Source organism: Phoenix dactylifera, chromosome 8 (assembly GCF_051530095.1).
Source record: "Phoenix dactylifera cultivar Ajwa chromosome 8, Ajwa_hap1_PhDact_Kaust_v1.1, whole genome shotgun sequence".
Taxonomy (NCBI): Eukaryota; Viridiplantae; Streptophyta; class Magnoliopsida; order Arecales; family Arecaceae; genus Phoenix; species Phoenix dactylifera.
The window spans coordinates 11,805,503-11,831,719 of NC_143197.1; the positions used below are offsets into that span (position 1 = coordinate 11,805,503).

Below are 26,217 nucleotides of genomic sequence, written 5' to 3' on the forward strand. Positions count from 1 at the left end.
AAATAAAAACTTTTCAACTTTGCTGTGGTTCACTGTATCTATATTAGAAAGAAAAAAAAAAACCAAACCATTGCATGCGGTGGCAGTAACCTATTTAACACGTTTAATTTGGTTCGTTTGATTGAAATATCCATCTCATAAAATGATCAAATTTGAATTTAAATTTTTATTTTATTTATTAAATAAATTAAATTTAGATTAACAGATTTTTGATTCTTTCGTATCGGATCCGTTCTGTGTCTAGTCCGATCCGACCCGATTGCTATACTTAAAAAATGCACCTCGTGATGGAGGGGAAGGCGGCGGCTCGGACTGGCGTTGTACTTCTCGCTTCTCTCTTTTTTTATTCCAACCCCCCTTCCCCCTCCTCCGCTTTATATAAAGAATAGCCTACCCCTTCTCATACATTGCCCGCTTGTCTCTCTTCTCCCGATCCGAATCTTTGGTATTAGGGTTTCGTCTGGGCCTTTGCCCCATTTCCCAGGTACGAGATCTACCTTCTCTCTCCCCCGTCTCTCTGTTCCCATGGTTCGATTTGATTTACTAGTTGAGGTTTGTGTTTGTTCTCTGCATTGATCGTTTGTTTGGTATCCTTATACGTGTTCTGATTCGTAGGATGATTCGTTCTTTTGATTGTCCTTAATGATTTCGGTTTCTAATGTTTTTGCGACGATTCTTTATGATGATGTTAGCGAGGAGAGGAGAAAACTTGATTTATTTAGCGTTATTTTTTCGGAAGTTGGTATTATTATTTTTCTCCTGTACGGATGATTAAACTAGTTTTGAAGTTAAAACCATTCAACAAATATATAAACCTGAAGTCTTGTATACCTATAGATTCATTGTTGCGATTTTTTTTTTTCAATGTGTGTTTAAGTTGCTACTTTGGATTCTTTGAGAGTTATTTTTAACTGTTCTAGAGTTGTTATTTGGATATTATTAATGCTAATGTCATGCCCCCAACCTGAGTTCACGAACTGGGTGCTGCATACTTATAGAAACCCTCTTCACAAGCATGAAGGACATCTCGATATAATATCATAGGCATGCAGCGGAACAACCTTAAATGATAATATGCAAATTTTTATTTCAATAACTAACTCAACATTTAAATGTCTCACAATTCTAGTATTATTCTAAAGTAATACATCAATTTAAAAGAACTCTAATCTAATATAATCTGTGCCAAAGTTCTGCTAGTCACTTTTTCATATTAAAAACTCCGATTAGGCTAGTTCTCTGAATCTGTTAAAACATAAGAAATCATATAATAAGCTAAACAACCCAATAAGCAATGATCACTTTAACTAAACAAAATTAGGCAGTCAAATAAATAATAATTTGCAGAAAATAAGCATATATGCAGTATTAATATACGAATCAAATCTTTCTTACAATATTAAATTTTGTTCATGGATTCAGATTCTTTTAAATATTCAGTTCATCTGAGCTATGACTATATCGTTCTATAGCAAAGTTATAACATTGACTAATTTTCTTGCGGTGAGATGCACATTATCTTGCAGCAAAGTTCTTCAGAACTACTAGTCTATCGGCGGTATGTTGCTAACCATCTTAGAAACAACCTTTAGGATAAATCATGTATCAACATATTAACCCCCATTGGCGGGATCTTCAATATAGCCAGATCGAAATTCAAATAGTTGTAGGTTTCACATTTTAGTTCTAAAATCAAACGATGTCAAAATCAATCAATTAGATCCATAATAAGATCATATATCGTCATAATATTTCAAAATAATATTTTTTATAATAATATACTAACCATCAAATCCATGCATCATGAATAATACTACTCAAAAGTCATGAATATAATAGTGTAATGATTGCTGATAAATTTAGAAAAAGTGATACATTACTTACTCTGTGAGCGAATCAAAAGTATCAGTCCAATCAATTTCAAAAAAATATTTCTAAGATCCTAAAATTTAAAAATTATATTTCCATCAGAATTCATCATGTTCATTCCAAAAATAGGAATTCTAATTTAATACTCTCATAGGGCTGACCAAGCAGAAATGCCCGACATCCTGGTTGGTCAATCCAATAGTATCTGGAAAGGGCCAAGATGGAGGCTAACGTGCCACCCGCCAAACATGGATCAGGGCCGTTCACTAGGGTGGATCTAGAATCACAGAGAGAGGTGTCATGCTAGAGTTAGTCATCTCTAGAGAGAGTAGCGAAAAAAAAGTCCAGTAGAGAGAGAAAGTCTAGTAGAGAGAGAATCAAGAGAGAAAAGATGCAGAAGAGAGAAAAAAAGAGAGGAAGAGAGAGAACAAGCTTCTCTCTCTAACCAAGAAAGAGGAAGGAAAGGGGGTGGTTGCAGGTGGTGTTCGGGGTCAGAGACCCACGATCGGCGGCGACTGGCGACTGACAGCGCTAAAAGCAACAAAAGCAGGGGTTCTGACCCCTTAAACAGTGGAATCCACAGCATCTTGGCGACCAGAGTTCTGGCCACGGCTTCTAGCCACTACAAAGAACTGGAGGAAGGCCTCTGGTGACAAGCATCGGCGACGGAGGCAGACAAAATCGAAAACAAGAGAAGCAGAGCATCCCCTTTTTGTCCAAAACCGACAATCACCAGCCGGGATCGAGGCTCCAAAGAATCCAAAAGAAAAGAGAGAGGGTGGCTCGAGGGGGCTAGGTCTTTATCTAGTTTTCGACGGCATTTGGATGCGGCGGCGGCGCGATGAGGACCGAGCTTCGGAGAAAAAACCGAAGAGATCTCCGACGAAGAGCTCCGATTGGGGCCGGTTCTTTGGTGAGGTGGAAGAGAGAATGGGGAGGAGCTCTAAATAGAGCTCGGCCGCGACTGGAATCCGACTTGGAGTCGGATTTCGTCCGACCATCTCGGAGAGGAAGAAGACTCCCATCGGGAGTTCTCTTCTCTCCAGGCACATGCGCGGTACATGCCGATTTTTTTTTCTTTTTCTTTTTTTTGTTAGGCCAAAGTGACTAGTCCAGTCAAGTAGACCGGGCCAGTTTGCTGGGTTTTACAGCTAATATCCTTGAAAACTGTGGATGTTTGTCTCCATTGTTTTTCTTCACATAGCAAAGCATGGGGTTCATATGGTTGTTTACCGATTATGCGATCAATTTGTTTACAACTTCTCTTATTGTATTATCTGCTATCAATTTAATACAATCTTGTATAAATCAACTGCACAACCCATCATGTTGACTGTGTTCCTGCATGGTTTGTAGGGTGTTACCTATATACATCTAAACTTATTTCTCTTTGCTGGGAGTCATGGCTGGAACTCTAGTAAAGTCGGCTACTTTCCCTGCTGTTACGAGTAGAGCCCACATCCAGATCCAAGGCTCTAGGAGGCCAAGCAGGTTAACCCTAATGATGTGTAATGTGAGAGTATCTCCTCTAAGATTGCATGGGTTTACAGGACTGCGACAATTAAATGCCTTGGATTTTCCATACAAATCTGGAAAAGACTTTCATTCTTTGATATCAGCTTTAAATCCTGCCTCTCGAGGGAGGGCCAAACGAGTAGTTCCTAAAGCTATGTTTGAGCGATTCACAGAGAAGGCTATTAAAGTGATCATGCTTGCACAGGAAGAAGCTAGACGTTTAGGCCACAATTTTGTTGGTACAGAGCAGATTTTGTTGGGTCTTATTGGTGAAGGAACTGGTATAGCTGCAAAAGTTTTGAAATCCTTGGGAATCAGTCTTAAGGATGCCCGCATTGAAGTGGAGAAGATTATTGGAAGAGGCAGTGGCTTTGTTGCTGTTGAGATACCTTTTACACCGCGTGCCAAGCGTGTCTTGGAACTTTCGCTAGAGGAAGCCCGGCAACTTGGTAATTTCTTCTAGACCCTTCAGTTTGCCAGATCCTGTTGATTAACATTTTTATCATGTGTCATGCCTCATTCAGATTGATATGCTTTAGTTTAATTAGCATCATAATGAGCTTGATCGTGTTTTCAAGTCGTCGGTTATGTCTTCTGACTGTTTGCTGCCTGTAGCTATCGCTGCTGCTTCTCTGCTTCAAATTGCTATTTTGCAAAAAAAAATTATAAATTGAAGTTTATAGACATATCCATGATTCTTCAAATTTAGCTCGAGTTATTATTTTTCTTGTCCATGTTATTACTTGAGTTTATTTTCTCTCACATTGTAGAACTAATGGTTATTTAAATGAATAAACATATGACCTTATTACTGCTAGAACAGAAACAGACACATAAATAGGAGAAGAGAATTATCTGATATGATATGGCGAGCAAGTTTTTTTTGTTTCAGGAAATTTTGTAGTTATTAGTAGGGCATGAAGGCATTATGCTGTGGAAGATTTTGAAGTAGGTGTTTGCTTCTTGAGAGCTTGTGCATAAAAAAGTATCAGTCTACTGTTCATGTAAGGTACTAAAAGGCCTTTTACTTGTGGGTTTTGCATCAACAAGATAAATAGCTTATTAATAATGTCCTTGCTACTTATGTACAGGTGCAGATACCTTTGTTTGTGCCATGTAGCGTTTCTGTCTTGAGATGCAATTTTAACATTTTTCTTTGCAACAACAGGGTTTTAATCATATGAATATGGCGGCTTGATGTTTTTGCAACATACCCTAATCTTATTGTTGCAAATATATATATATATATATATATATATATATATATATATATATTGCTACTTAAATGGTTTTTATGCAACAGCTTGGTTTTAATGTTTAGTGAAACATCTAAACTTTGTTCTGATTTTGCCACTCTATATTCTCTGCCAGTTGACCTACCTGTTTGATGGGCCATAACTTGCAGTTCTATTTTTTGGTTGACATAAGTTGGGCATCAAGTGGGTAAACTTCAACAAATCATACTTTGGTTCATTAGTTTGAATATACACAAGTCATAGCTTGGAAAAAAACAGATGAAAAATATAGAAATTATATCTGGAAACATGATACAAATAATAATACATGTGGAGCAATTACAATGAAATTTTAAAGTTTTCTAAGACCTTTTTCAGGTAAACTTTTAACACCTCGACTTGGAATTGTATCTTACATCTATTTCATCACATCTTTCTGCTGTTTACATGACAGGCCTGCTGTATCAATCTTGCCATATTTATTAAATAAAGTACTGTATGCAATTCCTGACAGAGCATGATTTCTAAAAGAGAAAAATGGAATCATAAATACAGAGTAATGATAGAAAGTTAAGACTCATACTATGCGATGTTTCAGGTCACAATTACATAGGAACTGAGCACTTACTTCTGGGTTTGCTTCGTGAGGGTGAAGGTGTAGCTGCTCGTGTACTTGAGAGTTTTGGTGCTGACCCAAGCAATATTCGTACACAGGTGAGTTACTGCATGCTCTTGTTCTTTGCATGCTGTGGCCAATGTGAAAGTCCAAACTCAGCATTAAAGATCTGAAGGTGCAATTTTATTTTATAAGCAGGTCATTCGTATGGTTGGTGAAAGCACAGAAGCTGTTGGTGCAGGGGTTGGAGGAGCAAGCAGTGGCAGTAAGATGCCTACGCTTGAGGAGTATGGCACTAATCTGACAAAGTTGGCACAGGAGGTATCCTTTCCCTGCTTGCTGTTGTGATTTTGTTTCTTATGTTCAATGGATTGTTTCTGAGACGTTGCTATGGCCATGCTTTTACTTTTCAGGGTAGACTAGATCCTGTTGTTGGGAGGCAGCAACAGATAGAGCGCGTTACACAGATCCTAGGCAGGCGGACCAAGAATAATCCTTGTCTTATTGGAGAGCCTGGTGTTGGAAAAACAGCAATTGCTGAGGGACTCGCTCAACGTATTGCAAATGGTGATGTTCCAGAAACAATTGAAGGAAAGAAGGTTGGTTAACCCGTTTTGGTGTGTAATTCATTTCAAAACTTCTAAGAAGGTTGCATGGATGTCATTGAGTTTGTTGTCTCTATTCTTATAGTATTCTGATCCTTTTAAGATTCTTCCTTTTGATGGCAACTAGTAAAAGTGTACATGCAAATGCACATGTAGAAAGTAAAGGGTAATCAAGATTTTAATTATGTTGACTTAATTATAGAAACCTGTTAAAATGATATCAGTAAATTTCTTGAGATAGACATGCTGCAGCAGTCATCTGAAAAACAGAGACCCTTATAATATCTACATGGCATTAGATAGGACTATGAAGTGTTTAGATATATTTAACTTCAAATGGTAATACCTTTCTTTTTTTTTTTTTTTTAAGTATCACAATAACTTTAAAAATGAAATGAAGAATAGGATTTGCATTAAAAAACACAAAAATAGAAAACAAATATGAAGGAATAGAAATTTTAAAAACTAAATAGAATTTAAATCTAAGGGATAATTTATAACTAAACCTCTAAGTTACATGTGGATTACATGTGTTTGGTATAATTTCTAAGAAACCTAACAATATGCATGTTATCGTTGTTTTAACTTCCATACTCCATAATGTGTTTCCTTTCTTCAAATCTTTTTTTGCTTCCACAAAATAGCTAGTAAGGGTTGTGGGGTCTATGGAGTTCAGATCAAGAGACAAAGTACCTGTTAGCTGGATGGTTAAGAATCTCAAACCAATCATATTGGTTAGAGATGGCATGTGTGAAGACATTTTAAGAAGGGTTGAAGAATAATAAGAATATTTTAGACAGAGATTAATAATTGATGTTTGTTCTCCTAAAATCTTTTATATCAATGATTGGGCTTGAGCATTACCCTTTATTTTTGTATCTGTTTCTAACTATTTTTCGTTAGAATGCTTTAAATAAAAAACTTACATGAGATCAATGGGTCATCTTGATTAATTTGGTGATGAAGGCACAGTACATCTAGAACTTTTCTCACTACTGCCATCATCTTGTGATGGGAGAGGCATAGGATGGTGTACTTATAATTGTTTCCATTGAGGTCCAAAGGTGGATTCGCAATTTTAGATGGTTCTAGGACCCAAGGACAAGGTCCTGTTGGCCAAGGAGAGGGATTCAGCAATTGAATGGAAGAAAAATGGAAAAAATAGAAGAATATATGAAAGATGATCGATTCCTCGAAGAATGCAAATTAGGAATGGTTTTTTAAAAGTCTAACATTGTTCACTTAGATTTCATACTAATTAGAATGCATTAGTAATGCAGATGAGAAAATTTGAAATGTTAACATTTTTTAAAATATGAAGATTAAACAAATTAAAAAATATGCAAATAAAAAATTCCCAAAAATTAAATTATATATAGATAAAAGTTAGGTTTATAGACTAATAAATCTATAGTTAGATTATAAAATGTAAATTTTTTTTTGTATCATTAATATAATAAATACAAAATTTCAAATCATTACCAATGGCAACTATGATTCTTGAATAACTCAGCAGCTAATACCCAATTAGTGTTCTAAAAAATTAATAATTAAATATAAAAATGAGGGGGAAAATTACTTTGGAAGAGGATCTGTACGAAGCATTTCTAAATTTGGTTCTTTTCTTTAATGTACAAAAAGAAGAAAAGATAGTTAGGTTTGGTTTGCTAGAGAAGGAAAAGATGAGGTAATGTGTTAAGAAGATAAATGGTTTGGTTTTTGTTTCTAGAGGGAGAGAAGAAAAGAAAGAGAAGCAAACAAAGAAGGGAAGAAAGATATAGAGAGGACCAAACCCATGTATCCAAACTACCCAAAATTATTACGTGAGAGATCCACAGCTTGGTTGTTTCTTCTAAAAGAGATATTGAAGCTATGGATCATGTGATGATTTCAAGAATATGAGTATCTTAGTTAAATTATACATTTCTTGTGTTGGATCAGCCGGTTTGAAGTGTTCCTCACCCAATATTTTCTGATTGGAACTAAGAGTTTCTCATTGAGAAAATGATCCCAACAGAAGCGATCTAGCCAGTTCTGGTCAGATTTATTAAGATCTGAATCTAGATCAGCATTCCTTCTCAAAATCATCGATTTTTTTTTTTTGGGACATTTGTGAGGTTTAAAATTGGGAGATTTAGAATTTATGTTAAATTGGAGACTATTTTTTGGCTTCAATGGCTAAGATTAACTTTAAAAAAGTCAAAAGTTATGATTTTCACTTGACAGAAATCAAAGCTAGGATGTTTTTTTTTCCCTTTTTAAATAATACTAAACGTGGCACCACTGCTTCTATAATCCAGGTGATTACCCTTGATATGGGTCTTCTTGTTGCTGGCACAAAGTATCGCGGAGAGTTTGAAGAGAGACTAAAGAGACTGATGGAAGAAATCAAAAAGAATGATGACATAATACTCTTCATCGATGAGGTCCACACATTGATAGGTGCAGGAGCAGCAGAGGGTGCAATTGATGCTGCAAACATTTTAAAACCAGCTCTTGCAAGGGGTGAACTTCAGGTAATTTCACTCATGCAGATAGGTTTTCTTGTCCTCCTTTTGTGCTATCAGTTTCCTGATTACCGTACAATGCAATAACTTTCTGTGCCAATTATCTTGTCATATGGAAATTGTTAGAAAGGAAATATGTTTCATCACTCACTCCTGGCTTCTTATTTTGTTCAGTGTATTGGAGCCACAACACTTGACGAATACAGGAAGCATATAGAGAAGGACCCAGCTTTAGAAAGAAGATTCCAGCCAGTAAAGGTTCCAGAGCCAACAGTTGATGAGTCAATACAAATTCTGAAAGGATTACGTGAAAGATATGAGATCCACCACAAACTTAGTTACACAGATGATGCTATAGTTGCTGCCGCACAATTGTCACATCAGTACATCAGGTTTGTGTCCTTTATCTAAACTCACCATTTAGATGTTCATTGATGTATATGTTTCCTTTTTTCTTCTCAGTTGTTTGCTATAATTAATTTGCAAGCAAACAGCTCTTTGTACTTTGGTGTTCATTAAAGTTCTTGCTTAGTCAATCACTGATACTACTTTCTGATAGCTTACTGGGACTACTTATATCCCCTTTTTAAGAAGACCACCAAGTGAGATATGATTTATTTCAAAGATTTTATTGGAGTTAATGTTGACTTGATGCTTGTTATGTTTAAGCGATATCATAGATCATGAAACAATCTACGAAGAGATAAAAAGGAGAGACTGTTGCTTTTATTTTAAAGAAGTAGATTGGTCGATTTGGTTTGACGGCTGACCTCTTATGTCATGATTGTTGCCTAGCAATCTTGGCTAACTATTGTTATTTGAATTCTCCAACTAGTGCTTGCTATGGAGAAATATTCTTTAGAAATCTAATCCATCGAATCTGTTGCTTATGAGGTTCTAGGATATGGCAGAACTAGATCTTTAAAAAACCCTTTGCTAAAATTAAGGGGTGCAATCAAGGTACGCTGAACCGGTACCGGTAGGCGTACTGGTCGCCTACCGGACCGGTTCGAGACCGATTCGTACCGGAATCGGTCCGGTACGAACCGGTCATTTATTTATATATATTTTTTTTGGTTCACGGATGCGCGTGGAAAAAGTTTTTTTTTTTTGGTTTGCGTTCGCGTCCGCGCCCTCGTGGACAAATGCCACTCCCCACGTTGATGAGCTGGCCCGTGGGAATCGCGCGCAGGGCGATTCCCATTCCTTGCTCGCGTGTCGTGAAATCGCGCCGCGCGCGGAAATGGGGGGGGGGGGGACCGCGCGCAGCCCGCGCCTGCGCAGGGCGCTCTGTCCCGAGGGAGTGCATGGCCCGAAACACGTGCTCCCACGCCAGAGCGCACGCTGTAGGTAAAAAAAAAAGAAAGGTACCAGGCCGGTTCGCACCGGTACGAGATCGGTACGGGCCGGTACGAGATCGATACGCATGTGTATCGATCGGTACCAGCCCGAAAATAGCTGGAATCGGTATCTGGATAGCTGAAACCCGTATCCACGCTGTTCGGGTACCGGTTCCAGACTAGACCGGTCTGTACCGGCCAGTTCGTTCTGGTACAGACCGGTTCGGCAGACCATGGGTGCAAGACTTCTTAACTCTGAATGAAATGTAGATTCAGTTTGATGAATTTAAAATTGCATATCCAATACGGCAGTCTCTTTACTTGCCAATTGGCCTTCTGTCTTTAACAGCAAGCCTAACTCTTGTGCAAAGTTGCCTTGGCAAAGGATTTGCAGCATTGCTGTTCCATCATGAAATTCTCTAAGTTTGATGGATCATACAAAGAAGCTAAAATTTGTATTAATTGGAAAAGCTTGCTGGTTGAGATATAGTTATCCTTCCTAAGATGTAGCCCTCTTTCACAAAGAAGGCTCTCTCAAGATGTTCATAAGGATGAGCTTTATCCTCAAAATTCTCTCTCAAATCTTTTAGTTTGTTGAATTGCTCATCATGTATGATTTTGGTAGTCAATGTTTACCTTAATATTGGGCTTTGGGGGCAGAACTTTGAAGACATTTGGAAATCCTCTGAATACCTCTGCTTAAGTGATATTTACCAAACAACTTATGTATTTTGGGACCTTTCTGCATGTGCTCATTCTTTTTTCTTTTTTCTAAAAAAAATCAGTTTGCCTTTGGCATTCGTTATGTATCCTTCTTAAAGACATTTTCTGCTTCAGTGACCGCTTCCTCCCTGACAAAGCAATTGACTTGATCGATGAAGCTGGTTCACGTGTTAGGCTTCATCATGCACAGGTATGATTTCTTGTTCCTTGTTTATCATTGTTTTATAATTATTGTAGTTTAAGCATGCTGACTTGCTGCTTTCAGCTACCCGATGATGCAAAAGTACTTGACAAGGAGCTTAAGCAAATTGTAAAAGAGAAAAATGATGCTGTTCGTAGCCAAGAATTTGAGAAGGTATTTTTCTATATGCTTTTGATGAGCTTTTATATATACTTAATTTGAATGCACAAAACCTTCATCAAAATAATTAGTAAACTAGTCCAGCAATGGATGAATCATATGAGGTGTATGTACATAAAGTAGTGTCAAAGCACTTTAATGTTGCTGCTGAAGTTTTGAACTTAACAACTAGTTATATAATGATTTTGGTTTTGTTTGAAATGATCCCTACCAGAACTTCTGCTACTTCTGAAGCTAGCTACTAGAACATAATAATGCCATTTTGTCCAAACATATTTTTGCATCTGGAAGTTAGATGCTCTGCATATTAAAGCTACTACTATATCCTCCTCTGTTCTTAAACTGCAGTATTCTTGACAGGCTGGGGAGCTACGAGATAGGGAATTGGAACTGAAGACCCAAATCTCGGCTCTGATTGAGAAAACAAAGGAGAGAAATAAAGCAGAAAGTGAGGCAGGAGATGGAGGCCCAGTTGTCACAGAAGTAGACATTCAACAAATTGTTGCCTCGTGGACCGGGATCCCTGTGGAGAAAGTCTCAACTGATGAATCTGATCGCCTCCTTAAAATGGAAGAGACTCTTCACAAACGTGTTATTGGCCAGGATGAGGCGGTCAAAGCCATTAGCCGTGCTATTCGGCGAGCTCGTGTTGGTCTAAAGAATCCCAACCGCCCAATTGCCAGCTTCATTTTTTCAGGCCCCACTGGTGTTGGGAAATCAGAACTGGCAAAGACATTAGCTGCCTACTATTTTGGCTCTGAGGAAGCTATGATTAGACTTGACATGAGTGAATTCATGGAGAGACACACAGTTTCCAAGCTCATTGGCTCACCACCTGGATATGTTGGCTATACTGAGGGTGGTCAACTGACTGAAGCAATTCGTCGTCGGCCATACACTGTTGTCCTTTTTGATGAGATAGAGAAGGCCCACCCTGATGTCTTCAACATGATGCTCCAAATATTGGAAGATGGAAGGTTGACAGACAGTAAAGGGCGGACTGTGGATTTTAAAAACACCCTCTTGATCATGACATCCAATGTGGGGAGCAGTGTCATTGAGAAAGGAGGTCGGAGAATTGGTTTTGATCTGGACTACGATGAGAAAGATAGCAGCTATAGCCGAATCAAGAGCCTTGTTACAGAGGAGCTGAAGCAATACTTTAGACCAGAATTCTTGAATAGACTGGATGAGATGATCGTGTTCCGGCAGCTGACGAAGCTGGAGGTGAAGGAGATTGCAGACATTATGTTGAAGGAGGTCTTTGAGAGGATGAAAGGAAAGGAGATTGAGCTTCAAGTTACGGAGAGGTTTAAGGACAGGATAGTGGAGGAAGGTTACAATCCTAGCTATGGAGCAAGGCCGCTAAGAAGGGCCATAATGCGGCTTCTTGAGGACAGCTTGGCTGAGAAAATGCTGGCTGGAGAAATCAAAGAGGGTGATTCAGCTATTATGGATGTTGATTCTGATGGCAATATTATAGCTCTTAATGGCAGGACTGCCCTATCAATCCATCAGATCTAGCTATCCTCTTATGATATGTCAACATCTTCTGCAGTATTTAATTTCTTCAGTCTATGTTTTAGTTAGACAGTTCCAAAAGCTTTTAATAGCTGGTAGCTATGCAGTCAAATTTCTGAGTTAAAAACTGAATCCTTTTTGGCTTTTTGCTTGTTTCAACATACAACCCCATACTTCTGCTTTAGGTTCAATTACAATTGCTGAAAGGATGAAGCATAATGTTATCAGAAACGACAAAGGTGAAAAAAGATTCTTCTGATTCTCATTGCAATTCTTGGAACATTCATTTTATTGTACTAAGACTAGCAACATTATCGGTATATTATTAACATTATATTCTTGCATAGAGTTAATGAGCTTGTTTCAGTGCTTCTGTCGGCTATTGTATAAATGGTTGCTATCTTTGTATTTGTTGTTGTTTTGTGAACTCTGGATGAAATAATCCTACCAAAAGAAACTTGGATGTGAATAATGCGGACCACGTGGTGAATGTCAACCTTGCTGGGAAGGGAACATTGCCAAATAGTTTCCAGTTTACAGTGTTAGCGCATGATATCTGAATAATCTTCAGTGTGTAAGGTGGAGAGAAATAAAATGCTATGATGGGTGCTATTGCCCAATATATTGCATTAATGCTTAAGTTGGATTCTGATTTGTTGAAATGTGAGGCTTCACCTTATCATGCAGAATTAATCCTGTCCTTACATTAGAGTATATTTCCTGAAATCTTTAATGGTCTCTGAATTTTCCAGGGACGCAGTCTTGAATCATCTGCACATGGCTGAACATGAATGAATCGAAGTCTAAGAAAGAACTCAGAGAAGGGACAGGCTGTTTTCTTGAGCCACTATTTCATACAATGTTGCTGGTCAATCCTTTGTCTGCACTTTCTTGCTTCTGGAGAAATAAGTCCATACATGCATATCTCTTAGGTGGGATAATTTTTAAATGTGATAACACAGGATTGCTTTCACACAGGCTATCATATGTTTATTGTAATTGTAGGTATCAATTGTTAAGATACTCATGCTTATTAAAATTTGGTTTTCTGTTTTCGTTTTGATCATTTGTCGAAGGGGATACAAACCAAAGAGCAAGGATCTTAGGGATGATTTTTAGCATGATGGTATCTTCTTTGGCTAATATTGTTATCTCTACTTTGTACTAATATAATGCCAATCTTTGGACTGGTACTACCCCAGAGAATTTGATTGTACTGATATAAGCTACCATAAAGTTGAGCAGTTTATGTAGCATGGTCTGTGGTTGTGCCTCTTGTTCTGTCATATTCTGCTGAACTTGCTAACCTATATAATTGTTAGAATTGTACTATTTATGTAGTTAACACTTTTTGAGATAAAAGGTTCCCAAGGTACTGCAATTATCCAAGCCAAATTCTTGAGGATGCATGACATGGGACTTGAAAGCTAGAAATTTTAGTTGCTAAACAAAGGGGTATTACCACTGGGATAACCAGTGGTTCACATTTAGGCTATGTTTGGTTCAATCCTAGCAAGTGCTGAACAGAGGGTTTATTCAATTAAGCACCAGTTTTTTATTCACCTCTGACCAGCATAATTTTATTTTGTTGAAAGGGTGCATAACCACGTTAGCTCGCAGAAATCTATTCAGGTAAGGGGTCTTATAACTTTATTGTTTGAGATAGCTTTAATTCATCTCCAATTATGGAAGGCAAGCATTTATTCATTTATTGTAATTTATCCAATCAAACAACATCGCGGCTATTCCAGTTTATTCAGAGTATGTAACCAGACAGAATTGTAAATATACTCGTATAAAAATAAGATAAAGTCGAATGTGGAGGAGTATAGAAGAATAAAATAACTTATCTAGATTTTTGTTATTCGTGGACAAAATAATATGGAGGAATATGGAGGAGTTTAGTCAAGCAGCTCATGAAAGGAAGTTGTTTGTATGCTATAAGTACATCGTTCTGCAATGCATCGTTTTAAATCGTTTTAAATAATAGTTTTCATAGCATCATAATGGTATATGTATATTTTGAAGCACCTTTGTCACAATATATCCTATATGAGGTCCAAATAACATGATGGCAATTATATATTCATTACGATTGATGGTTATTACTTTCACCCAGTCCTGACAATCAATAGATCTAATTATTGTTTACATATTATTAATATTATTTAAACATATTCTGGTAAAAATATTATCTTCTCAAACTAGTGATTTTTATGAATTTTATGTTGTTATTTATTTTTGTCTTTATACTGAGCAATAAAGATGATTACTACTCAACGACCGTCTTATTCTATCGAACTGGGCAAGTGACAAAATTATTCGCACTATAACACTAGAAAATGCTAATTTTGGGGGACCATTATCAACTTATCACAATATTCTTGAAAATGGGTTTCTACTCCTAGATCGCTTGCCAGTGAATTAGATTGTAGACAAATTTGATTTTTTTTTAAAAATGCAAATATTCCTCTTCTAGTTTAACCTACAAGAATGAAAATATATTAATAAAAGATAAGAGATGAATATGTAGGCACACATGCATGCATACAGATATTTGAGTATTATAATTCACCAATGCGATGAGGGTTGGAGAGTTGTTTTTTTTTTTTTTAAGATATGTGATGGTTGGAGAGTGGTGCCAAGTGAGAATCACCTGAAATCAGGTCATTCACCATATCATGGTTATCTTCTACACAAAATAGAGTAGGAAATAGGGTGGTGCTGTGTAGCATCTAACTTTTTTATTTTATTTTTTATCCACAAATATAACAATTCGGCCAACCCAAATACATCCAGAAAATTTATGATATAATATGAGAGGAGCTGAATGTCTTGGACCCAATCTGGGCTCGTTGATCTACTTAAAATACAATTTACATAGTGTATCATCCCTCACTTTTTTTAAATAAATGTTAATAGTATTTTGTGATTAAGTCATCAATGAACATTTTCAAGAATTTAAAGAAAACTGTTCTGAAGTGATTCAGAACCTTCTGGGATATTCCTTTCTTAATTTCTCTTTCCCATTTCTTGAAGAATTCCAAAAAGTAAGCATTTTATTGGATTGGATTTTTAGGGTTTTTTTAGTGTCTCCATTGCTGATTTCCTGTGGTCATTCGTATCTGTCAAAAGAAACCAAGATTTGATAATTTTTTAGGAGAATTTGGAATTAGATTAGATGTTGGTTTCGCTGTACTAGTTTTGCTTGTAGAGCATGAAATTTTAATTGGATTGTTGTCATTCTTTAGGATTTTTATATTTTGATTATTTTCTTCTGGTTATCTGTATTCACCTAAAGAAACCAAAAGTAACCAACCTTTCAATTCGGTGTCATAAAGTTTTAGGAGAATAAGAATTTTGACTAGGGTTCCTCTCTTAGTCCCGGCATGTTAGTTTCTTGTGAAACACGAGGTATTGGTTGGATTGTTAGCTTTCCTTAGGGTTTTGATTGATCTCTTCTATTATTATCTCTTTTGATGATTTACTTTTCCTCTGGGGTTTAAATCTGATCTTGCATTCTCTTTTTTTTTTCTATCAATATTGGCTCCTAAAAGATCTTTGTTATTAAGGATTCTTGAGTATTTTAAAATTTCTAATTAATCAAAAATCATCTTTTTAAAAATTTCATAATGTCGTCCTTCGGGATCCGATCACCTTTAAGGTTTCAATCCTATTAGTGCACTATATGTCATCTTTAGTCCAAGCTGGGTATGCTTTCTCGCATATAAATTCTCATTCTTCATAGCTATAGTTTGGTCTTATAATTTTTCCTTTCTACTAAAATACTTGTATTTTTGAATCTAAGTTGCCTTTTGTTTCTTTAATATGAATTAGTTTCATCACACCAGCTGTGAATAGAGATGAAAGTAGATTGCACAATATCCGTTCAAATCTATTTTCATATTTGAATTTATCCAGATATGGATAAAAATTGAAATATCCGACTAATATTCGTATCTGTATCTATATTCGTCAAAAAAAAAGACATAAATATGAATAGACAACTGTTAGATCCATATCCAAATATTCGATTTTATTTGTAGTCCTATTTCATTTTATATAGTACTCATGAACTTTTAAGGATACTATATCACTATATTAATATGTTATTAACTTGATTTACTATCCATTTAGTTATATCCTTGGTTCTATATTTATAAAGTTTAATTATCGGACTTATATTCATATTTATACCCATATTTCTAGTATTCGATTTAAATCTATATCTATTTTAAACAAATATTGATATAAATTTTTATATCCAACTAATATTCGTATCTGTATCTATATTTATCAAATAAAATAAATATGAATACAGGTATACTGGTATTCGAATGCCACCATCAAAGTTATTGAATTCAGTACCATATTAGCATGGCGTGTGATAATAGTTAGGAAAAATATTACCAACCTGGTTCGTGAATGGATTAGATTTAATTTTGTGAATTATACTGAGTTAATCCTAAATTGACCAAACTTTGCCGTCCTTTTCATTTTACCCAATCGAATTCACACTTCCTCATGAAGACTGAGAACATATTGGCATAACGACATTGCTAAATTAGGCTTTCATTATGCTGATAGTCTTTTTTGTGTTCTGCCAAGTCATATATTCAGGAAATTTGTGGTGCATATCTCCTGAAATTCAAATTAGGTTTCATTACTTTCCATAATTTATTTTCTTGATAAATGTAGATTTTTTTTTTTTAATGCCATGAGAGTATAAATTGGATATGCATATGTTTCTTCTATTTTATATCAATAATTTGGTATGATAGATAGGAAGCAATCTTATGTTCATGGATCTGCCTGTCTTTAAGATTTCATGAAGGTCGTAAATCCTAGTTTTGCTAAATCTTCTTGATTTCCCCGCTTTATATCAATAATTTGCGTACGACGCCCAGCTTCACTAATTTTATGGTGTTAAGAATAGAGAACGCAAACCTCCGCAATTTCAAATCTGGCGGGAGCCAACGGATAGCAAGCAAACAAAGAAAGAGTTGGATGGCAAGAAATCTAAGAGGCTTTGGTATCAAATCCCTTCTCGCTTCCAAAAACATAATACCACTCGCAACACCTCCTTATGTCCATTTTTCTCCCCATGGCATCATCCAGAGATCCCTATCCCATCCTCTACTCACTTACTCCTCCTCGGGCCACCACCAGTCCGACGAAATGCCTCAGAGAGCTGCCTTTGTCTTTCACTTCCTGAAATTCCTTAAACGTACGTCGCTGGACACCAGCCTCATCGCTTCAATTCATTGCTTATCTGTTAAAAGTGATGCTATCTCTGACCTCTCAGCTCGCACGTCCCTCCTCACCGCATATGCGAGAGCCCATGATCTGGATTCGTCTATGGCTCTCTTTGATGAAGCTGTTGCCCGAGATGTGATCATTTGGAATGCCATCATCAATGCATTCGTCCTCAATTGCCACTTCCAAACTTCTATTGTTCTTTTCCAAGAAATGGCAAAGTGTTTTGGGGAATACGATTCGACAACGCTGGTTATCATGCTGTCGGCTTTGTCTCGTACGCACAACTTGAGGCATGGAACAGCTCTCCATGGTATGATCATTAAGAGATGTTTTGACTTTGATGTTTATCTCTGTAATGCTTTGATCGATATGTATGCCAAGTGCGGCGATTGGAACTCTTCGGAGCTTGTCTTTGGAGTGATGGAAGCCAAGGATGCTGCTTCGTGGAATTCTATGATAAATGGAAGCCTCTATAATGGTCTTCCGGTAAAATCTGTTTTCTGTTTCAGGGAAATGAGTCGCTCGTTTGTTAGAGAGGATGAAGTTAGTCTATCAGGTGTGATCTCTGCATGCTCTTATTTGGAAGAGTTGTTTGCTTTTGGGGAATCAGTGCATGGTTGGGTGATCAAATTGGGGTACCAGAGGATCCCGCTTTCTTCTGTGTCCAATTCTCTTATTTCCTTCTATTCTCGACATGGGGATGTGGAAACTGCAGAGTTGATATTCAGAAGACTTGTTGATAGGAACGTGGTTTCATGGAATTCAATGATAAGTGGATTGGTGGAGAACGGAAGATTTGATCAGGCTCTTGACTTTTTCTGGGAGATGCAGAAGACATCAGCAATGCAAACTGACGGTGTAACAGTGGTAACCATCATTCCAGTCTGTGGTGAGTTCAACCTGCTTAATCAAGGGAAATCAATTCATGGGTTTACCATCCGGAGGGAACTTGATCCCATGGATTGCTCAATAGAAAACAGCTTGCTTGATATGTATCTCAAGTGTGATGATGTAGCAACTGCGAACCTTCTCTTTAGAACCATGCCTAACAGAGACTTGATCTCATGGAACACGATGATCTCCGGGTACGCACGAATTATCTCACTAAAAAGAGAGGCTAGAGTTTTGTTCTCTGAATTGCTTCAGACAGATCTGAAATGTAGCTTGGCTACTCTGCTAGCTATTCTTCCTTCTTGCACTTGCCCCAAAGACCTTAGCTTTGGGAAAGCAGTTCACTGTTGGATGCTTAAGTTTGGATTTGCAAACTGTGTTTTAGCTGTCAACGCCCTTATGCTTATGTATATCAATTGTGGGGATCTAACAGCTTCTTCCATGCTGTTGAAAAGCATTTTGTCTGTATCGGATGTCATCTCATGGAATACAATCATAGTAGGCTATGTGCAAAATGGCTGTTACAAGGAAGCACTTGAAGCCTTTAAGTTCATGTGCTGCTCTTTGCTTCTAAATCCTGACTCGATCACATTGGTTAGCGCTCTGTCAGCATGCGGACATCTTGAATTACTGTTGCATGGCCGTTTTATCCATGCTTTTGCATTGAAGAGTTCTATGGACTGTGATGTTCGGTTGAGAAATGCATTGATAACCATGTATTTCCGATGTCAGCATATTATGAGTGCTGAATCAGTGTTTCAAATGGATGGTGATCGAAATTTGTGCTCATGGACTTGTATGATCTCTGGTTATGTGCAGAACAAGGAGGGTGGAAGAGCTTTAGAAATCTTTCGTCATATGGAAGATTTTGTACCTAATGAGATCTCCATTGTTGGCATTCTATGTGCTTGTACTCAACTAGGAAATCTTAGGCTTGGTAAGGAAATTAATGGCCATGTGTTTCGTTTTGAACTACAGACTAATGCTTTTATATCCTCAGCGCTGGTGGATATGTACAGCAAATGTGGAAGACTAGACACTGCTTTTCGAGTATTTGAAACTTCTGCTGAGAAATCTATTTCCTCTTGGAACTCCATGATATCAGCATATGGATTTCATGGGCATGGAAGAAAAGCCATTGAGCTTTTCTTGAAGATGTGTGAATTGGGTGTCAAAGCTACCGAGAGCACCTTCATTGCTCTATTATCAGCATGCAGCCACTCTGGACTGGTTGATGAAGGATGGAAGTTTTACAACCTCATGTCAGAGAAATTTGGGATTAAACCTACTGTCGAGCACCATGTTTGCATGGTTGATATGCTCGGTCGTGCCAGAAGGCTTCGAGAAGCTTATGAATTTGTTATGAAAATGCCTGTCAAACCAGAACCAGGAGTTTGGGGAGCTCTTTTAAGTGCTTGCAATGATCGTGCTGATCTTTATCTGGGAAAATCTATTGGAGAGCATTTATTTGCCTCTGAACCTGAAAATGCAGGTTATTATGTTACAGTTTCAAACTTATATGCATATTATGGTTTGTGGAGTGATGCAGTAAACATTAGGAACATGATTAGAGATAGAGGACTGGTGAAGCCTCCAGGTTGCAGTGCCATTAATGTTCTGAGTGGATGAAGAATTTCCATCCTTATTTGGATTCTATACACATATCTAAAATGAAACACAAACATGCTTCTTTTCGATTCCTTTTAAGAGAGTGAGCAGTAAATGGTAAGAGCCAAGAGATGGCAACTCAATTGGAAATGCACACTTCACTTACCTGTGCAGGGTGGCTTTTTGGGTCATGGCTGCTTTACCTATCGAGACCTAAATTTCTCTCCAAGGAAACCGATATTGGATTTCCCCATTCTTCCACCAAGAGATGAGTTTCTGATGAAATAGCAATTAGAAAAGCAAGTCTTGCTTTGGAATCAAGGGTCTGGCTACATAGGCTTACACTGTGAAATGTATATATTGTTCAAGATTGACAGAATACTGAAGATCAAGTTGATAAAGAAAGGACTGCTACTTATAGATGTTGCGAGAGAGTATACATTTTATTAGGTACATAGGATACTGAGTGATTCTATTGCTGGGATTTACTAGAAAGCAATTATCAAAAGCATTGGTTATTCGGTACAACCATTCAATATAAAGCTTCATGAGCTATATGTTTCAAACCTTTGATTCTCTACTATATTTCAGGATGAAGAAAATAATAGAGTTGCTGCTGAGCACTGAATTGGTGAGTGAAGTAAATTATTGAAATGAAAAATTAGGTAAAGAACTCATTTGCAATTTATTTTGCATATTTCAGGCGAAGCTCATAGTTATATGCAACTCTGACATGAATATTCTGTTATACAGGTCTCGTCAGTCAAGAAAAATTTTATCCTCTTATGATTGGAGCCTCTAAATTGAGCAATTGTGAGTACTACTAAGAAATCACATGCTTGTTGATTTTCATTTTGGGTTCCATTGTATATCCTCAGTAAAGAAAATATTTGTCATGCTCCATATATCACTTAGCATAAATCTCATTTAGTTGCAATAATACTACTCTGAATGCTTACATTCTTTATCCACTTTATCAAGTCATCTTGTATATTCTAGCGTATGAAATATCATCTTATAATAAGCTTTTCCCCCTATTCATACACTGTATTCAGTCCTATTCAGTTCATGGTTTTGACAACTAAAAATCATCTAAACAGGGCTTTACATTTAAGGCTATTTAATTGATCCCAGACACAAACATTACTCCAAAAGTACGCCTATCTGCTGCTACTCATTTTGAAAAAATAGTAATGTAACGGGATCCAATATTGAAAATTTATTCTTTCTCCATTTACAAACAAAATATCATGTGACTGGACTGCAACGCAAAAGAATGCTTGCTGAAGAAAGATTTTTTATGCTGACCTCAAATAGCTGAGGTAAAAATTAATGGTTATTCTTCTGTCTTTTGACTACCATCACTGTCAAATTGGACATTTAAGTTTATAAGTTCTCTAATGCACTAAAATCTACAGTTGGAGTTGTGATATTTGAATTTCTGATATTTTTGTCAATTGTCATATTTGGATATTTATAGTCTTTTGTCTATATTGCAGTTGTTTACCATGTAAAACAGACAATTAGCCATTCGAAAGCGAACAAGGCTTTGACCGAGCTGGCTTGCTTATGAGCATATTCTTGGGGAAAAATAAACCATTTTGAAGAATATCAGAAATCCTCACTGGTGCACAATCCTGATAAACAGAAAGTATGAAGCAAATGACTATTATTATACTAACATGTACTGTCTAGTTTATAGATTCTACTTTAATAAGATGTTCTAGTCCAAGGCCAAATTATGCAAAAGAATAATGAAGGGGAAAATTGTCCTAACTCCTTCATTGGCACACTCCACTATATGGTAGGCACACCCCTCTTGCTTATTATTTTGGAGAATGTATTAAAAAGAGAGCGAGAGACACAAAATGGAAGTATTTTACCATTTCACATCGGAAAAATGGCAAAAAGAAAAACATCAAAGCATTTCTATGATTGATTGGATCACAGCCATTTGTCAAATAAATTATTATTCATCTTGAATCAGTCATGCAACAGATATTGTTGAACATTGACAAAATGAAGAAGTTCGATGACCAGATGGAAAATCATTCTCAAATGTCAAATGCTTATGACTTATTCTGGAATCACATATACATTGCAGGGTGAAAATAAAATTCTCATGACAAAAATCTAATTGTCTGATCTCACATAATTCATCAGCCAATGCATATCACAGGTAACCATCAAACATTCCTCTTGGATCAACTGCATCCATCTTACATCCTATTCTTTATATTATTCTGTGGACAAGACTTCGAATGATAAATAAAATCAAATTAACTTGCTGACATCCATAACCTGATCAAGGTGGCGGCAAATCCATCCTTTTGAATGCTGTGAAACCTCCATCCACCACCAGATTGTGGCCACTTACATACTTAGCATCATCTGAAGCCAAATAGACGGCGGCCCTCGCCACATCCACCGCCTCGCACCTCGCCCCCTCCAGCTCCCCGGTGCTATAGACCATCTCCGCCAGTCTCTCGGCATCAGCTCCCGGGAACAGCTCCAGCATCGAATTGATTCCAAAAGGCGTCGGAATGGCATGAGGCGAAATGCAGTTCACCCTGATCCCATACTTGCTGAGCTCCGCTGCTGCAGACTTCACCGCCCCCAGCACCGCCGCTTTCGAGATCGAGTAGCCATGCGGGGCAAGCCCACCCATGATTGCAGTAACACTTGCAGTGCACAAGATGCATCCAGCTCGGCGTGGCATCATCACACGGGCAGCATGCTTGATTCCAGCAACGACCGACCGGACGTTGACCGCCATGATCCGGTCAAAGTTAGTGAGGTCGAGACTGGTGATGGAGGGAGTGAGGGAGCCGGCAATGCCGGCATTGTTGTACATGATGTCGAGGTGGCCATGCTCGGTGACAGCGAGATCGACGGCAGCGGCAACTTGGGATTCTTCAGTGACATCGCAGGTGATGAAAGTGGCATCTGGGCCCAGCTCCTCGGCGGCGGCCTCGCCGAGCTGCTGCTGGATGTCTGCAATGATGACTTTGGCGCCATGGTTAATGAATTCGGTCGCAGTAGCCTTTCCTATGCCGCTCGCAGCACCAGTTATCATGGCAACCTTGCCGGCAAGCCTGCAGCACCAGAGTAATGGTTTCAGGTATCAATTGGATGCTCATCCAGATGAAATAAAAGATTAGTATAATATGCTTCCTACCTTCACAGTAGGGTAACATGAGAATCTGGCCATATAAACAGAAACCTGATTCCCATGAATCAGAAGATCTCATGCCAGTTTTCAACTAATTACGGAGCTTATCAGCCTTCTTAGATGAACTTGCACAAGTTTCTATCATGCTCTCGGGCGGTTGTTAGCATTCCATATTAATTAAGGACAAGGATTGTATCTTCCGCGCGCGAAAGAAGGATTCACCTTCCTTCAGGCGAATCCACCATTGGATAGTACAATGGCTAAGGCAAGATTCGTATAGGCGGATGAACGGATAGGTCGCATTGCTCTAAGATTCATGCAGGTTGTGATGAAAGATACAACTCGAACCTCAATATTAAGTGCCTACCATGTATTGCACTAATTCACGCAAGTTCTATTGATTTCCTCATGTTAAGCGGTAGGAAGAGTTTCTTTTGGGCACAAAACAAAATGGAAAAGTTTGAAAAGTTCATTCTACCTTTGATTCGATGCCTCTGATGTTGACATGGTTGGATAGGGGAATATTAATTGCGCACAAAAATGCAATTACTCAATCCATAGTAACTAAGGGCTCGTTTGGTTCGCGAGAAAAGGAGAAAAAGTGTGGTCAACGGAAAAGTAATAAGATGCATTTTGTTTGGTTGAAGTTTTCAAATGAGAGAGATGAAAAAGTAGTATTCCCATAGAAATATGATTCCTATATTTCATGAAAAAATCTTTTCCATATGAAATATGGGAAAATTACTTTTCTGTGAGCTAAAAATCACTTCATTTTTATTTTTTTCCCAATTTTTTTTTTTTTAAAAGGCATTAAAGGCCTAATTTTTATTAAAGGTATAATAAGAATTACATATAACTTTTCCATTAAAGTAGATGGTCAACCAAACATAAGCATTCTAGAAATCTGTCACTTTTTCATTGCCAACCAAACATTTCAAAAGTACTTTCTTAAATATCATCTTCTCAGGAATCTGCTTCCCATGAATCATATTTTTAGAAGGAAAAATGCTTCCCGCTAACCAAATGAGCCCTAGGGAGTACATGCAAAGCCAGCCCAGCCCAGGTCAGTCTAAGACTGTAAACAGATTTAAGCTCGGTGTCCATGGGTCTAGTCCTTGTTAAATGGGATGGTGGCCCTGTCTTAGAAACAATTAATCAAAAAGATGACCGGTTCCTTTCCTCTCAAACCACAACGCCGTATGTGCTATGTCGATAGAGAGAGGAGAAAGAGAAGACCTCCCAGGATTGGTGGAGAAGTGCTGCTGCTGCCGCCGCTGGCTCATAGTGCGTGGGGCCTCCCGGACGCCATTGACCACCGTGCTACTCTTCAGTCTTTTGGACAAAAACAAGAAGCATCACCTTCTTTTCTGAATATCCTGACATTATTGACATTGGACGTAGTATTGACTATTGAAAGAGAGAGCTCGGAAAGGCACAGACCTGAACGCCATTCGCAGCATTGTTTCTTATTCTTTGAGAGGGCAAGAAATCAAAGGCAGTGGGAGGGTATCTCCTTCTTCCCTCTTTTCCTGCTTCTCTGGGTCAAGCTTTGCCCTTTTTTTTTTGGGGGGGGGGGGGGGGGGGGGGGGGGGGTGGGTGGGGGAGGAGGAGGAAATTACAGAAAGAACCCTGCCAAATGGATGAGGTGGCAAAGCTGCTTTTGCTCGATTTGTCCGGATTTCAGCCAGGTTTCCAATTAACACGTGCAATGCGCATCGTATTTTTTTTTTTAAAGTATTTTTGAAAAGCAAAATAGTAATATAATAAATTGCAGAAAATAGAAAGTTTTGCTAATCAAATTTCTGTTGGACATTGTATACTGACTGACAAAGAATTTTAAAAAGAAAATTCTCACCAAACTCATCAATTATCTATAAAGAAGAAAAATATGAAAAGGTCAAATTTTATTGCCAAACTAATCGAGGAAAAGAACCTATAAAATGGAGAAAAAAAATAGAAACATAAGCTAGTCCAAAAAGAAATAATAATAATTCAAACATAAATCTAGCATAATAAAAGAAACATATTAATGACATGCCAATTTGTAGCAAAAATTAAATACAATATCTTTAACAAAACAAATCAACATCAATTGAATTTGATGCAGTGAACCAAGACTCGGATAATGAAAGGCATAACTCCTCAAATTCCAAGCCAACCAATCAAAATAATCCATAATTCCAAATTCACCGACCTGTTAGAATAATTGATAATTTCTCATCAATAATGCACCAATGCCACAGGGCAAACAGAGAATATTGTATAAGCCGAGCTTCCTTTTGTTAGCCAATTTGAGCAACCGATAAAGTCCTATTGCTAATACTAGTATCCACATGATGAACGGAGAATTCTGCATAAGCCGAATATCTACTTTAATTATATAATAAATAATAGATTATTAAAATATATAGATGACTTATAAATAAACCTATAGGGATGCATGGGCTCAAATGGCAAGAGATTCAAATTTTATGTACATCATATCAATGAGTGTTTTACAAATTGATGTCTTGACTAAGATGAAAATCTTGGTCCATGCTCATATTCTTACTGCTAGCAAACTTAATTCATACTAGCCACAATCACAAGATATGCCAACATAATTACTATTGCTAGTGCATTTCAAATTTGAATTTCAATTACAAACATCAGCCATTGATAGCAGACTTGATTCATGAAATCATGAGATACCAACATGATTTCCATTTCTGGTGCATTCCAATTTTGAATTTAAATTTCAAACATTAGCCATGCAATCTTCTTCCCTCAATTTTGGGTTATGGAAAATTACCATTTATATTGTATTTTAAATTTGAATTTAACATTTATAGTTTAAATCCAAATCAATTAGGTCAAACTTTTCATTTGTATTCTTATGTAGGCATGTGTCTATAAATACAATACAATACAACAGTGGCAAATGCGACCACTATTCTCATTCTCAAAAATTTTCCATTGTTTCTCCAAAATCTTTTTGTCTTTCATGGTATTAGAG

At 37.3% G+C, this 26,217-nt stretch overlaps 3 protein-coding genes across 18 annotated transcripts; 2 read left to right on the forward strand and 1 right to left on the reverse strand.

The window, feature by feature from the left end:
- The first annotated feature begins 292 nt into the window (after positions 1–292).
- LOC103722794 (ATP-dependent Clp protease ATP-binding subunit ClpA homolog CD4A, chloroplastic-like) lies at positions 293–13,508 on the forward strand. Of its 2 annotated transcripts, XR_015967965.2 has the most exons (11): positions 293–484; positions 3,226–3,833; positions 5,218–5,333; positions 5,434–5,556; positions 5,649–5,834; positions 8,141–8,356; positions 8,522–8,739; positions 10,525–10,600; positions 10,676–10,765; positions 11,132–12,531; positions 13,045–13,508. XR_015967965.2 is itself a non-coding variant. In XM_008813475.6 (10 exons), exons 2-10 carry the CDS (start codon positions 3,272–3,274, stop codon positions 12,293–12,295), a joined length of 2,751 nt encoding a protein of 916 aa, XP_008811697.4. In that variant the 5' UTR covers positions 293–484; positions 3,226–3,271; the 3' UTR covers positions 12,296–12,645. The 2 variants fall into 2 exon arrangements, 1 of the variants encoding a protein (XP_008811697.4); XM_008813475.6 differs by lacking the exon at positions 13,045–13,508 and having other exon boundaries at positions 11,132–12,645.
- Positions 13,509–16,638: 3,130 nt separating this feature from the next.
- LOC103722795 (Tetratricopeptide repeat (TPR)-like superfamily protein) lies at positions 16,639–23,623 on the forward strand. 15 transcript variants are annotated; one of them, XM_088702801.2, is made up of 6 exons: positions 16,640–17,519; positions 17,598–20,715; positions 20,804–20,863; positions 21,550–21,701; positions 22,155–22,229; positions 22,361–23,623. In XM_088702801.2, the coding sequence occupies exons 1-2, from the start codon at positions 17,213–17,215 to the stop codon at positions 20,069–20,071; spliced, it is 2,781 nt and encodes a 926-aa protein (XP_088558927.2). In that variant the 5' UTR covers positions 16,640–17,212; the 3' UTR covers positions 20,072–20,715; positions 20,804–20,863; positions 21,550–21,701; positions 22,155–22,229; positions 22,361–23,623. The 15 variants fall into 15 exon arrangements, with proteins under 15 accessions (XP_038980558.3, XP_088558922.2, XP_088558929.2 ...); XM_039124630.3 differs by having other exon boundaries at positions 16,639–20,715; XM_088702796.2 differs by having other exon boundaries at positions 16,639–20,681.
- Positions 22,110–24,797, reverse strand: LOC103722796 (momilactone A synthase-like). Its single transcript, XM_008813480.5, has 3 exons — positions 24,663–24,797; positions 24,459–24,554; positions 22,110–23,145 (listed from the first exon to the last, which is right to left on the reverse strand). Exons 1-3 carry the CDS (start codon positions 24,680–24,682, stop codon positions 22,356–22,358), a joined length of 906 nt encoding a protein of 301 aa, XP_008811702.2. The 5' UTR covers positions 24,683–24,797; the 3' UTR covers positions 22,110–22,355.
- Between the last annotated feature and the right edge of the window lie 1,420 nt (positions 24,798–26,217).